The following is a 14,788-nucleotide window of genomic DNA, read 5'->3' on the forward strand; positions in this document are numbered from 1 at the left end:
TGTGCCAGGAAGAACACATGAGCTACAAGGCATTTGTGCCTGGCAGAGGAAAGCATCAAATGCAACTCCATGACATGACGTACACTGATGTCTGAAGGATTCCCCGAAACTGCAGGGGAGCTCAAGACAGAGGTAACCTCTCATTGAGTGCTTTTGACACATCTGGTAACACATGTGGAACACCTTATAAACTTACATTTATTTATTTTTCATATTCTTAGCCTTTTTCCCCATCTTACTCTCCCAGAGCAACAGTTCCCTTCATCACTGTCTCATCTGGAATTCAGTAACAGCAATGAGGAAGAAATGCTCAGAAGTTTTGCCTTGTGGTGGTGGTTATATGCTATGACCTTTGCCACATTCCAGTGTCAATTAAGAAAGACAAAAGGAACAATCAGGGGAATCCACAGGGAGACTAAATACACAAAAAGCTAATCATTCCTATAAAATTAAATGCTTAACTCTAACCACTTTAAATAAAAAAAAACAAAAAATTCCAATACGTTTCCACATTAGCCTCTTGGTGATCATGTTTGAAGAGAAGAGCCAGTATTCCTCAACAGGAATTTGGCAGCTTTCCTTTTTGAGTATAATGGCTCTGTAGTGAACTCCAGACTTGCTCATTAGTTGGCTCTGAGAGATAGTGAAATCTATCAAACTCACCAAGCAAAGCTGCCTTCATGAGTACGTTAGAGCTCCAGGACTCAGTGCCTATGGTTGGAGATCTGAGGGCCCTGGGTCAGTCTTGAAAGATAGCTAAAAGGGATAAAATAACATTTTTGCTGGTATTATATGGAACTATCTGAGGACATTTCCCTACCTGCATCTGTAACTTGTTACTCCTCCTCACAAAAATCATTCTTGTGTGGCCTCAGCCACATGGTTGGCAGTTCAAAGCTCAAGCAGTCATGAGACTCTGCCATCCTAACTTCCTTTTCCTCAGAACATGAACTCTGTCTAATCCTTGATATCCAGAATACAGTCAGGTGTCTAGAGAAAAAGGAATATGGTGGCAACTAAAATATTTACCCTTGCACCTTCAGGACTACATGTTCCAAGAATTCCCATTTCCTCTTCTTCTCTCTCTCTTTGGCCCATCCAAAAGGCCCTTCCAAAAAGCTGCAGCAGTCATTCACAGGAGTATCAGACTGCCTGTGAAACAAGGAGGTAGAGATACTACCCACATTGTTCCCTCTTCTCCAAACATGGGTGTAGACAATGAAGACCAGCATCCTCGTCTTGATTACTCTGGAGAAATACACATGCATTTGGGTCAAAACAGACCTGGCAGCTTTCAGCCGTCTCTACTGTATGCAGGATCTCGTTTATTAAACAAACACCTGCTTCGGCCCTTCCCCTCTTTCTGAAGCTGCACAAACAAGATGCCTTGTTTCAGCTGCAGTTCTCTTCTTCCATCCTGCAGTCATTAAGGGCTGCCTCTCTGACACCTCCAAACTGGGAAAGTACCATTAACGAAGTCACAAATTACCATGAAACAGTCTCTAGGGCTGTGAAACCATTTAAGCACTTTGGATGTCCAACCTCATTCAAGTTTATTGTTTAGAGAAAATAGATGGACTTCTTCTGCTTTAAACATTTTAGCTCAATGGCTTTAAAACAGAAAGCTAGACAAGCTGAAGTAGTCATTCACACGTTAAAACAAGTTAGTTGATTCAGTTTGATATACATCAGTAGTGATTTAATTAAACCCTCTTGAATGTCTTAGGTCTGTTTGATGCAAAGTGATAGGCTTAACAGGAATCCATTGCATTTGGCAGGACTGGAAGAATTGAACTTATTCCATAGGCTGCCCTGAAGCATGAAGAGTAGCATGGTAACTCCTATACCCTTAGAGAGCTCTGCTGTAGTTGTAGAGTGTCACTGACATTTACTTATACAAAGTAGAAAAATTAATTCTGAATTCTATATGATCTTTTTCTCTATGTCTTGCTCTCACAATAAGCATTCAGAAGTTAGGATTTTTGGATCTCTCTAAAAGATGAGATTCCTTACATTATGAGCTCAAATACCTGGTCATGCATAAAAAGCTTCACGGTATTATTTCCTATTTAGCTTCCTATATTTGGGCCCTGTATTCCTCTTGAGAACTCTTGCATCCTGCAAGTACATTAGGTCACACAGTTGAAGGCTGGAGACACGTCCAGCATAGCCCAATGCAAAGGATATGTCCCTGTCACAGGCCCTGAAGATAGAAGAAAATGAAAGAGCTTTTTCTCCATGTCCCAGGTTTAAATTTAATCAAAATTTAATCTAATTCTTGCTGCAGAATCAGAATGGACTCTAGAGAAGACCTGCTGCTGCCAAAAATGCAGAAGAAACATCTTACCTGAAGCTTTACCTAGTATATGACTTTTTAAAATTATTATTATTGTCACACAAATATCCATGACAATAGCAAAATTGCATGAGACTAAGTGGAAAGTATTTAAAGGACATCTGGTTTTGTTTTTTCTTTTTTTTCCCCACACTCACGGGGGGGGAAATGGTGCATGGAAAGGAGACTTTATAATCCTCTCCACAGCCACCCCAAAATAGCTTTCTTTGCATGGCTCCCCATCTGCACATTACATATGCTTGTTAGACATACACAGCTACTCACTGGCTTTGGCCAGAAGACAATGCTGCATGGAGCAGCCTGTGCTTTGGCTCTGCACCACATACTCACAGCACCACACTTCATCAGTGGGCTTTGGCGAGCAGATTTCACTTTGTCTCCATTTCTGACATCACAGTACTGACAAATTAATCACATACGTGCTTATCTGAAGACAGAAGAGAAAACTCTCCTTCCTGATCACCCATTTCCATCCAAGGGATTAGTCTATAGAAGACACTGGCGAAGACACTGTTTCAGTTGGAGGTGTTAAGAATACCTTCAAGGTTACATCCAGACCTCTGGAGCCGAATCACTTTAGGTTAAAAAAAACACTTAGGATACCTTTAACTGCAGGACAGGATTTATTAATAAAAGTATTTAAAGCTTAATACAATGAGTTGCAATGAAACATGAAAAATGTAAACCAGTCTGTAATAAGAGACCATGCCCACACCTACTTTAGTGAAATTTTGACTCCAGATTCTTATTTTTATCACTAGGAGTTGAGAAGTTTTAAATCCTTCCCACAATAATTTTCCTGTGCTCTTTAGCAAGACTCAAAATATTTTACTCATAATTGTGCACAGTCTTTAATCTCTCTGGCTTTCCTCAGAACAAGGAAATGGTAAGATCTAGCCTAGACAACTGGTTTTAATTTAACCTAATTGTTTGTGTTTCAAGCAGAAATCCATGTCTCTGGTTAACTTTGTGATTTCACATGGCCAGGAAGAAAGCAAGCTGAAATGGTGTTGCTCCTACAAATCCTCAGTGTAACTACCCAAATTAGTGCTGTAAATTCAATACACATTTAAGCTAAAAAGAATTGCAATTATTCTTACCACCATTTATGGCTTTCTGGGCTAACACTCTCTCTGATACCAGGCCAACAGACCAATAATTGTTCGATGGCTTCCATGATGACATTCACATTAGGGCCCAAATTTTGATATCATTAGATTTGGTACTGAATTAGAACAGACTATGTAGATATGAACTTTAAAATTCAGATGGAAAATATCATGTCTAAGCACAGTCCTACAATATGCCAAGTATTATATGTCTGCTTTGTTGAGAGCACTCAATACTTTAAAAGAAAAAAGTTGTATCCTCTAGAATCAGTCTTAAGTAGGTAGGGCAATCAGAGATTTAACATAATCTTACATCCTGAACGCTAAGACTTCTTTCTAGCAATGGATGAATATGTTACAATCAGATAAAACAAAGGATCTAGTTTTATGCAATGTCCACTTTCCAATAACTTTTGTTGGCAGTTTATAAAATTCTCTGCCTTCTCTGGATAAGTGGTTCCAAAGTGTAATCCCATTGGTGCGATGTAACTTCAATCAAGTTCAGTATTTGAAACTATTCCTTATTCTTACAGAAACTGTTTCTACTATATAGACAGAACCATCTTGGCTCCTCAGCTCTGTCTCAAAAAGAAAGTCTACCTCAATGGCTCAAGTTTCTGTGAAGGTACTGGAGAACAATTTATCCTGCACTATACCACGATGTGGTACCATGTGTTCCTAACAGTGCAGCTGTTCTTCCTCATCCAAAGAGAAGAAGCTATCCCTCTTGCATGTCAATATAGCATCCTTATACTGTGTATCTATACCGATCAAACTATGACTCCCTCTGGGTCCTGTAAGTCTTTTGCTGACTCCAGTTCATTGAAAACTTCTGACCAAACAGGCAAAAGCAGGAAAGAGAGAGAGAGAGAAGGAGAATATCTTTGGCTAGCTATTACTTATGGTCTCTATCTGGCACTGAAATTGATCAAGATAATCAGAAGCAACACATACATTATGCAGTGCGCAAAGGGTGCTCAGCTATTAGACAGTTATCTCTTCACAGAACAGATAGAACTTTCCTGCTACATAAATAGAGAGTTTAAGGATGCGTTTTTGTATGTGTTCAGTGCTGACTTAACTCTGTTCCCTGGAATTTAATGGCAAAACTGTAACTGAGTTAAAAGGAATTCTCCTGCCTTCTCTGACTCAGCTTATTACCACAGCAAAGTGTCACCTAGTAGTGTACTATCATCTACTAGTGTAACAAACATGTAGCCATCATTTATCACACACTGCTTTTTTTCTCTCACACCATCTTCAGCAGGAAAAACATGTACGATACATATCCCAGTGTAAGATGGGGTGCTTTGTTTTCTTAATTCAGGAAAACATATTCTTGTGCATTTTTATAAGTATATATGCTGATAATCATTTAGACAAGAAAAGGTCAAGCACGCTTTCCATTTGGAAAGGATGGTAGTGAAAGGTGTGAGCATCTTTGCTTCCTGCAGCATTTCATTCTGAACTTGTACCCATCTCTGTGAATTGTCTGTTACTACAGAATGGGCTTTATTATTGTCATGGAGAGCTTCACTGGATCAAAAAAGTGATGTTGTCAATCACAGTCTTCAAACCAGACCGTTAAGCAGTTCATAAAAACCTTGGTGTGGCTATGGAGCACCTTTAAGAAAAAGGCTGAAACACTACATATGATTTCATCAATATTCTACAGGAAGCCACCATGCAATAAAGAAGGTAAAAATAATGTGCTTCTTGTAACCCAGGTTGATATATCAAATCTCCTCAGTATTCTGTGCTAGCTTATATTTGCAAAATGCTGAAGGCTTTCTAGCCAGGCGGATCACATTACTGCAGTCCAGCTCATGGGCACAAAGACATGAATAGGTGAAAACAGCTCATCACCTTCTACAATGGGACAGAGATATATAGCCATCCAGAGAAGAAAGACAGCTCATATATCTTGGTAAAAGAAATATAGCAACAATGAAGAATTACTTGATGCTCTTGAGGAATAGAAAACCTGCGTCTATGCATCTTCATCAAAAAAGACTGAGCAATAACTGCAACCTCTTTGAGAGGCTTTCACTGACTGGTTCTGTGTGGTTCTGAGTATACAATATTTGCCTCAATAAAAAAGGCTTCAGTTTTGACTGTTCTTTTCAAACTCAGTCAGAAAATTTGAGAATGAGAAACTGCTGGCCAGAATGCATCCAGAACAAACTTCTCAGCATTAGTTAGATTTATCTGTACTGAAAAGGGAAGGAAGATTCTTTGAACCAGGCACTGACCTGTCATTCAGAAAGGATCAAAATTGCTCACAGTTTCATTTTGCAAGCTAGGAAAGATCAAAATTGAATTTACAAGCCTTGAGTCAACATTTCAATTCAGAATTCAATTCCATCAAGGATTTATGGACTATCAATGTCACAAAATCCAGGTATTTGGGTGTGCTGTTCACTGATGGATATAGGTAAAGCACAAGTAGAATTAAGACAGTGCTGAGCACTAATGAAATTCTGTCCCTTAATTTTCAGAATTCCTAAGCTTGTATCTTCTGAGAGTCTTTGCAACACTTGTATTGCTTGTTTTTGATAACTCTCTAATGTGAACATAGTCTGGGCCAGATTCTCAGCTACTAAGGTAAGAGAAAAACACTTATTGATTTTAGTGACTGGAGTCTCTAGAAGTCATCATCAGAAGAAAAACCTTTTGATGACTTAATTTAGCTCTGCTCTAACATAGAATACAAAAAAATAATAAGCACCTAACAACTGATTGTTATGAATATACATACACACACAAAGGCAGGCTTGCTCAGAGCCGTAAGCTGATTTTTTGCTTCATAGACGTCAAAAGCACTAAACCAAATGTATATCAGGCAAAGATTTGCCCCTTAAGATCTATGCTTATGAACTATAAGTATTTTTCAGAACATAACAATGGAACTGGTATGGAATAAAACAGGGTTACAGACTCAGATCACTGCAGTAAATGGAAAATATGCTTTGGTCCCAGTTACAAAGTATTCCTGTTCCCAGAGTGATGCTCCCATGTGCATAATCAGCACAAAGCCAAGAAAGAAAAAAAAAAAAAAAGGCTACAGGACAGGAATGGATATTTTTACATTTATATTTTAAGTATAAATGTTTAACTAGTCACAGTAATGTCTAAGCATGTGGATATCCAGTATCTGGAATATATCTGTAAGCCCACTGGAAGGATATAGGTAAATTCACTTCTAGAAGAGAGATTAGAAGAAATGACTATAGCATCACACTTGTAATATGGAGAGTTGTGCATGCTAGAACTCCTCAATTACAGGAAAAATTGCAGTATTTTTTTTTCTTTTTACCACCCAACTCTTTCCTGAATAAATACTGATCATAGAATCCAGCTCTTCCCTAGAGCATGGGGTACCATGGCAAAACATGATCCATGGTTCATAGACACCATGTGACAGAATCACAACCACTCTTCTGCATTAGAGCCTTTTACTAGCAGCCTTTGCAAAGGCTGTGGCTGTACTATGGAATCATAAAGCATCTTATTAAAGATGTAGATTCCTCATTGAAAAGTTTTTGCTTGTTTGTTTGCTTTTGATGGTGAGACGCCCTATTCTTAAAAAGATGTTATTAGCCCTGGATTGCAACTAAATCCAATTAGTCTAATAAGTCTAATTTTAAGTGTTGAATATGTAAAACTGTAACTATAAACTTCATGAACTGTAATATAGTTAGTATATGTACTATATTCACCTTTACATATACATACATACTTTCACAAACATTAAATATATTTCTTTGAAAATACTTTAATAACATTCTAACTATAAGAAGATGCTTCAACAGCAAGTTTTTTTGAGATCTACTGTCGCTAACTGTTGAAGCTTTAAACCTGTCTCTCTGTAAGCTGCACACCTTCACTTTCACCATTAAGTAAGGCTTGCTAGACCACAAACTACAGGTTCACTTAATTCAGCAACTCTCTTCAGATTTCAAACAGCCAAAATGTACTTTACACAGAACTTTTTATTTTGCTACCTTTCCACATTAGGTTCTCCAGTCATTTTAGATTTTGCAGTGCAGACTAAATGTAGGTCTATCTTACCTTTCATGTGTTCCACATAGCAATATACATCATAGGTTTCATTAGGAAAACGGCGTCCGTATGTTCTGACTCCTTTCTTTCCCATTTTATCCCCAAAGCAGCCAATTCTTGGATGCCTAATAGGATATCTGAAATGCAGCATGATCATATTTGTTACTATGGTAAGTCAGCATTTCAAGTCTGTACAGGCTAAGCATATTAATTTTGGAAAACACTGTCTAGAGGCCTTTTAAATGTCTCACCTAACAGTCTGGTCAGACAACCAACCAGCATCACATTGTTCAAATCCATCTTCGTAGGCTGCTTTCAGTTGTTCGGGGCTTGCTATGACAGCACCGTTGTCCAGACAAGTCTGCTGAGCTTGTGTAAAATTCAGAGTATACCTGCTGGTTGCAGCGCGATAATGAAACACGACACCTGAAAAAATAACAAACTCACATTACTCATACATCTTGCATCATTTTTGCAGTCCTCCATATACTGTAACTTTACCCATATACTGTTACAATGCTGAAAACAGACTGGTATAATAAAAATAGTAAGTCTTCAAAATACTCTGTCATATAAATGATGTCCCCCTCTAGTGGTTGCTACCAGTAACTATGTAACGTTATATTAGTCACACTTGGAGAAATTATTTTCGCTGCACACCTAGAAAAAAAGCAAATAAACCATATAAGCATTTCAATAATGTATTACAGAAAATTATAATCAAAAGGGAGAAGGAATGATTAAATGCATCAACTATGTCATGCAGTCGCTGGGATTCTTTCAATTCAAAGTGCTGTTCAGCTCAATGGACTGTAAGTAGGGTGTTTATGCTTACAGTGCTGCCTGCCATATTGCTTTAATAAATGAGCCTACATGACACATCCAATTACCAGTCAAACTGCGTGACCAGACAAGGCTAAGCGCTTCTTGTCCTTGGAAAGAGGTGGATTAAAAAATAGACTTTCTGCAGCAGCCCGCTGCAGTAGCTGCGCACAGAAGTGCCAACAGCGATTCGGGATCCCTTCAGTGCGTGAGGTCTGTCAGCCGTGGCGAGACAGACAGCGAAGGGGGACGCCAAAAAGTTTGTGCTTCTGATGCAAATCTGATAACCAGAGATGGCCTGACATCTGCTCCTATGCATTCAAGACCTACTACAAATATATTTATTAACATATGGCTGTTGGTAAACTTTTCATAACCGTGTTTTCCTACACACACTGCAAATGTTACAGACTAAGCAAAGCTTGGTTTTGTCTGGTGCCTTTCTGGTTCTGGAAAGAATATAGACTTTTTTAAAAGTTACTTGAACATATCAGAAGTTGGAGAGAGAGGGGTAGAGTTAAGGTGGTTTTGGTAAAGATGGGTTCTGTTTAGGGGCCACAGTCTGTTTTCTATACAACTGTCCATAACTCCCACTGAATTCGACAACAGATGCACATGGACAGTTAAAACAAACCATATATAGTACCAGCACTGAGGTGGCAGAAATCAGATATTCCTTTCAGCAAGACCACTTGCCTCCCTATTGTCAATGTCTTTTACAGTCTGGTAGCAAAAGGATGTCTACTGATGATCTTTGAACAATAACATACAACCTCACTTATTTTACTGTAAAATCTGCAGAAATAACAGCAACACTATAAATTATCCACTGCACAGAATGGCTACAAAGCAAGAAGAATAAATCATAAAATGTTCCTTTATTCTGATGATTTTATTGGAATATTTCATGTTGAGGAAATAACATTTTAATACGTTTCTGAAAAAACAGTGGCATTGTAGTAATACATAACTTAACTACAAGTCTTTTTTATTAGAACTTTGTTGAAAGACAGAAGAAGTCTGATAACTTATGAGTGAGTAGTAATATGGGTAACTTGGTAAAATTCTGTTTCAAGAAGTTCCAACATACTTCAAAATAGTTTTGGTCTTACAGACAAATTCAGTGAAATTTTGCCATTTTACCAAAGGTCTGGATATGACCAATAAGCAGAAAATACACTTTTCTCTTCTTGTCATGTTTTTGCTAAGAAAGTTTCCCAAATGAAAAAAGAATAAATTGTGTAAAACCTATACACACAGAGTTAAGTCAAATCTTAATCACCACACCCTGATTCCATTTAAAACTACTGGCAGAGAAATAGGAAATAGAAGAGGAAATTTGGGGAATTCCCATATTTCATTATTTAATATGGATCCACACATCAGCCAGGCAACTTATTAGGACCCTGTAGACCACTAGTGTCCCATAAACTGCAGTTTCAGAATGACTGACCTAATCCATAATGCTCCGTGCTTCTTCAGAGCAATGACAATTTCAGACAGCATCAAATGGACCCAAGCAATGTTTGTCAAAGGTAACAAGTGAAGAATACATCCTGAAACTCCATGGCTATGTTCACACTAATAATTTAAACATTCCAGGTACCTGGAAGTCAATCATCAAAACTGTTAAACTGTTAGATTAGTTCACTGCATTATTTGGCCCAGGCTCCTTAAAACCCTTCCAAACAATTTTGGGAAAACTTCAGGAGGAAGCAAAGGCCAGGGACAATTCCCCACAGGCTGTGTTCAAGGGGCCCATCCTCTTTTGAAAGGCAAAAAGAGTGTAACAGCATGGATGAGGGCCGTACCCTTCCAGCTGGCCTCCGTGCTACAGAACAGTCTCAAGCACATTTCCTTATTAATACAAACTATCTGTACTGGAAGAGACTGAGAAGGGATGGCAGAGAGATAGCTATACTAGCTCATACATCTCTGCAGTTTTGCTGTTCTGTAGCATCCACTGTTGCCTAATTAGGGAAAATTTATAGACCCTTTGTACTGTCTAAGTTGTGTGAAAATGTATACATAGAGACATGCAAAATAGATACGCGTATAAAAGTAATTTGGTTTTGTATATCCCAAAATACACAGTCCCTTATCATACTTCCATCACAGAGCACTATCTTACGACACAAAAAGAGTTAGACAGCAGTAGCTGATGGATTTGTGAATTTAACAGATTAAAACAACAAAAATAAGAGCTTTTTTAAAAAAATGATGTTGTAGTATGCATTAAAATATTTCTTTTAATATATTAGGTATTTACTATATTAGATATCTAGTTACATCAGTTGACACTGCAGGCCAGTTACCTGCTGGTATAAATCAGCATGGCTCCATTCGGTGGTACAGTGGAAAATAAAAATACGATTTTAATTGACCTGCTTGGTGTTCTACTCCCAGAAATAAGAAAAGGGCAAGTGGATAAAACATTTATCCTGAATATTAAGGACAAACCTATAAGAACATATGCAAGATGGGCATCTGGCTTTACTGGTTTTTACTGTGAAGAGTAGATACTAACATTTTAAACTTTCCTTTGTTTGTAGTATACAATATTTGACTCTGACTCTGTAACTCAGGCTCCAACCAGAAACTCACAAGTATGTGAAGTACTTTGTTCATTTGCTTTGCTGTTCTAATCTTAATTAAAATGTATTTCATATGAATTTAGATTCATTGCCTGTAATATACTTTTTTTTCCCCCTCAAAATTGCTATACTGATGCAACATGACTTCATTTGGGATCGAAAGCATTGCTGCACAGCACAGCCACAAAAAGATTCATTAATTTAGCAGGAGATGGCAACATATTTCTCTGAACTGAATTTTTAGAGCTTCATACTGCTTAAATATGTAAGTGCATTCTCAAGAACCAACTATCTTTCAACTCTCATTTCTTCCATTTTTGAAGCAACCACTGTTTTTCTCAGTTGGCATATATTGGTAATCTCTGTGATATCTGAATAAGGCAAACCCAAAGAATTTTATCAATGTTGGTATCACTCCAAATTTAAAGTAGTTTTTGCAGTGCTGAGAAAAAGCCTTTGGTCATTTGTAAATCCTGGAAAGGAACTTCGAGAATGCTTTGTTCTCCTCACCCTCATCCAAAAGGTAAACTTCACCTATTCTTGGAGTTTAAGGCTCTTCCATTTTCAGTGAGGAGCTAATGGACATAAAAGAGCCTCCAAGATGAATGGGAAGGAGGAGGTCAGTATGTATAAGCCTGTGCAACAGCTGCAATAATTAGAAGACCCCCTGGGGCTAAGGAGATTAAAGTGCAGGACTTTCATTGTTTCAGTTAGACACAGAGAGAGGGGCAAAATCCATTGTCCGAGTTTTTGCACTTTAAAACATTTGTAAAAGATTTTTTCCCCCTTTGTCTTTTTGCTTTCTGAAAGAAAAGGCAAGAAAGAAATTGTCCTAGGACAAATAAAGCAACTGGAAAACAGACTACAGCAGTATAACATTGTCACTGAACATCTGGCAAACAAAATAAGTATAATTACAGGAAGGAGTAGCAGTGACTGTAAGAAATAGCACTCATAAGAAAGTAATTTGAGGTATCCAAAATTCACTGTCTAAATGACAGAATTCTCTCTGACCAAGAATGTCTTTTAGTTAATTATCTGTGTGTTACACTAATGAGAGAAAATGTAAAGTATATCACTTTTAACAAGCTATGGCTTTCATGCGTAAGAGAATGGTCCTGTGATTTCACATCTTTGGGTTGCAACATTGCTTTTTTACTTGCCAGGGTGTTATGCTGCGAAATCCAGTGGATTGCTACAGAAGGACTCCCGTTAAAACAGTTCTTACTTAACTGTGGCTAATAAACTACCATTCACTTTCACTAGTGAACTCATATTGCTGCAACGTGCACTCTTGGAGTCATGTAAAGCCTGAATCTGGCAAGCTGTCTGATCCAGCAAAGGATATCTACTTGGCCTTTTCAAATAGCAAGTCAAGAGAAAAGACGAAGATTATGATGGCAGAGGCTGTTACTGTTAATTTTTAGGTTCAAATGATAGCATTGGTGAGACAGACCCCTCAAATATCCCCCATCTTCTTTCCAAAGCTAATCAAGTTCCACATAAATTTGGTGGTCCTCCCTGCTTTTAATGCAGAAAACAATTTACATCACAAATGTACACCAAAATAGAGGCTATAGAACAGAACACTGTATGAAAGGAAGGAATACCGCAGCATTTTCAGCTTCCTGCATGAATAATTCATTTGTGTTTCTCATTCGAGGTTTTGCACCCATCTTCTGACCCCTGTCGTAGGCTTTGGCAACCAGAGGAGAACAGGCTGCATTGCATCAGCAGGAGCTCCTTTGCCAAATGCCTCCGGGAACTTCTCAGCATGCAGAGAAAGTGCAGACCAACCACGTTGCTCCATACACCCATGAGGGTTTCCTGCTCATCTCCGCACAGCAATGTACTAGGCCACAGGCACAAGTGCTCAGAGAGGCTAAGGCAGTGCGGATCAATTAAAAAACTATACCACATCCAGCAACGGCCCTCTGCAGTTGCTCTGCAGGAGAACCCATACCGCGAGGCTGATGCAGCTCCCAGAGCTCTCTGCTTGCAGGTCTTCCAGGCCGGCATGAAATGCCTCCAGCCTGCACGTTAGCAGCCGTTTTGCCAATCCCTGCATGAGGGGCACAGCAGCTTTCTCATGGCATTTTTACTTCCCTGCTTCTGAGGTGCACTGTGCATAAACCCTGGGTCTTTTTGACCCAGAAATAAGCTCCTCTCTCCTTCCCTTTGATAGCAGTTAGCCATTGTGCTCTTTCCTTCTCAGCTATGGAAGCTGGAGCTCCTTAGATGAGTAATTCAAGGCAGGAAAACACAAGTTAAAAGACGTAGCAGCCTTTTTTAATTTAGTTAGCAAGGAAGCACAGAAGTTGAACACCAAGAAGTGATAAAGGTTGAAGACAGATAATTCTAAAAGATTAAATAAAAGCCATCTCTTCAAATGCCAAACTTAAGAGATAATTAAGGACAGTTCTGGCTTTAGAGAGAATAAATCAATTAGGTTGTCAACATACAGTCTCTCAGGGCTAAGAGCACAATTGAGTGGCACTGTTCCCACATTGGAAACAATTCCCATTTATTGTCATTATAATGCCTGCAAGAAAGAAGAGTTTGCATAAAAATGAAAATGCGAATTACCATCTAAATCTGCTTCTCTAATTGCTGTTTCTTCCCATTAACTAGGTCAGTATTTTAAGCCTAGGATTTTCCTCACTGGCTTTCTCTTTTTTTTACCTAATTTCTAAAAAGTCTGTCAGACTTGCAGCAAAATCAAATAAAAACTAACAGACCCCATGAAAACAGCAGTCTCACAAAACACCAGTATGAAAAGGATAACACTATTGCTAAAAAATATTCACTCACAAGATGCAAAAAAACTCCAAGAAAACTGCAAGTATCCCACATGCCACTTTGATCCTTTTAAATCTGCAGACATTTCCAAGAAGGCTACCAAACATCAGCTCAAAAAAGTGGTTTACTCGGATTTTTCTTTCTGATAACACTTGGTCGTACATGTTATTTTTTGTTGCCCAACACCATAGCAGAAAACAAAACAAGTTCATTAAATATTCAGTCATGTTCCATAATGAAAAGTACTGTTACTTTGCACTTGTAGGTCAGCTTTTTGCCAAGATGTCTTAAAACTATTCTGTAGAAGTTGATTTTATTGTATCTACAGAGAGAAAATAAATAGGGACATGGAGAGATGTAGCAATACTTTTTAAAGTATTGCTTGAGTGGGAGTCAACTCACCCAGGTTTGCTTGCCTAACAATTAGAAGTCTAAGTTAAACTAGTCATCTAAGTCTCTCTAATCAATGGAGAGGGATACGGACTGCCAGAGAGTTTATCTCACCCAAAACTCTCATCAAAGAGGAGCTGATTGGGGCAATAGCCTACATGTTGGACTTAGATTAGACACCCAAATTTTAGTAGTTGAAGTTAAACTAAATCCCACCCTGATTTCAGGTTTCCTGGTTTCAGATCTAGAGTCATAAGCCATAAGGTCAACGTTGTGAAATCGCATTTGGTGAACTATTTATTAGTGGGCAGCCGAATACTCAGGAATGATCTTCAGAAGGCGTTACCTGCCGGTAGTCAACCTCTACCTTGTATCCATATGCCTTTACTGGTATACAGGTGAAAACCCACAGCGCTGCAAAAAATGCTTGAAATGGGAAGGAAGAGGCAGCTGAGATGCCTCTAATAGTGGTAGCTAACGAGAAGGGAGAGCCATCCCTCTTAAAGATCTGAAGGCTAGACATCTTTAGATAACGGTGGGAAGGAAATGACTAAGAATGAAGGAAAAATAACTCCAAGCATTCAAAAATTAGGCAGCTGAGGCTTCCTACCACAAGATGGTTTGAACTGTGGATTTAATAATAACTGATAACAAGA

General features: G+C 38.5%; 1 protein-coding gene across 2 annotated transcripts in view; it reads right to left on the bottom strand.

Moving 5' to 3' along the window:
- LOC135324222 (versican core protein-like) overlaps nt 1–14,788 on the bottom strand; it is a 114,958-nt gene that overhangs the window by 76,378 nt on the left and 23,792 nt on the right. For both annotated transcript variants that reach the window (XM_064499996.1, XM_064499997.1), the window contains exons 4-5: nt 7,779–7,953; nt 7,537–7,664 (exon numbers count right to left, since the gene is read on the bottom strand). In XM_064499996.1, the coding sequence (XP_064356066.1) occupies nt 7,537–7,664; nt 7,779–7,953 (303 nt within the window). The remainder of the gene's footprint in view (nt 1–7,536; nt 7,665–7,778; nt 7,954–14,788) is intronic.

This window comes from Dromaius novaehollandiae, chromosome W (assembly GCF_036370855.1).
Source record: "Dromaius novaehollandiae isolate bDroNov1 chromosome W, bDroNov1.hap1, whole genome shotgun sequence".
NCBI classification, from domain to species: Eukaryota; Metazoa; Chordata; class Aves; order Casuariiformes; family Dromaiidae; genus Dromaius; species Dromaius novaehollandiae.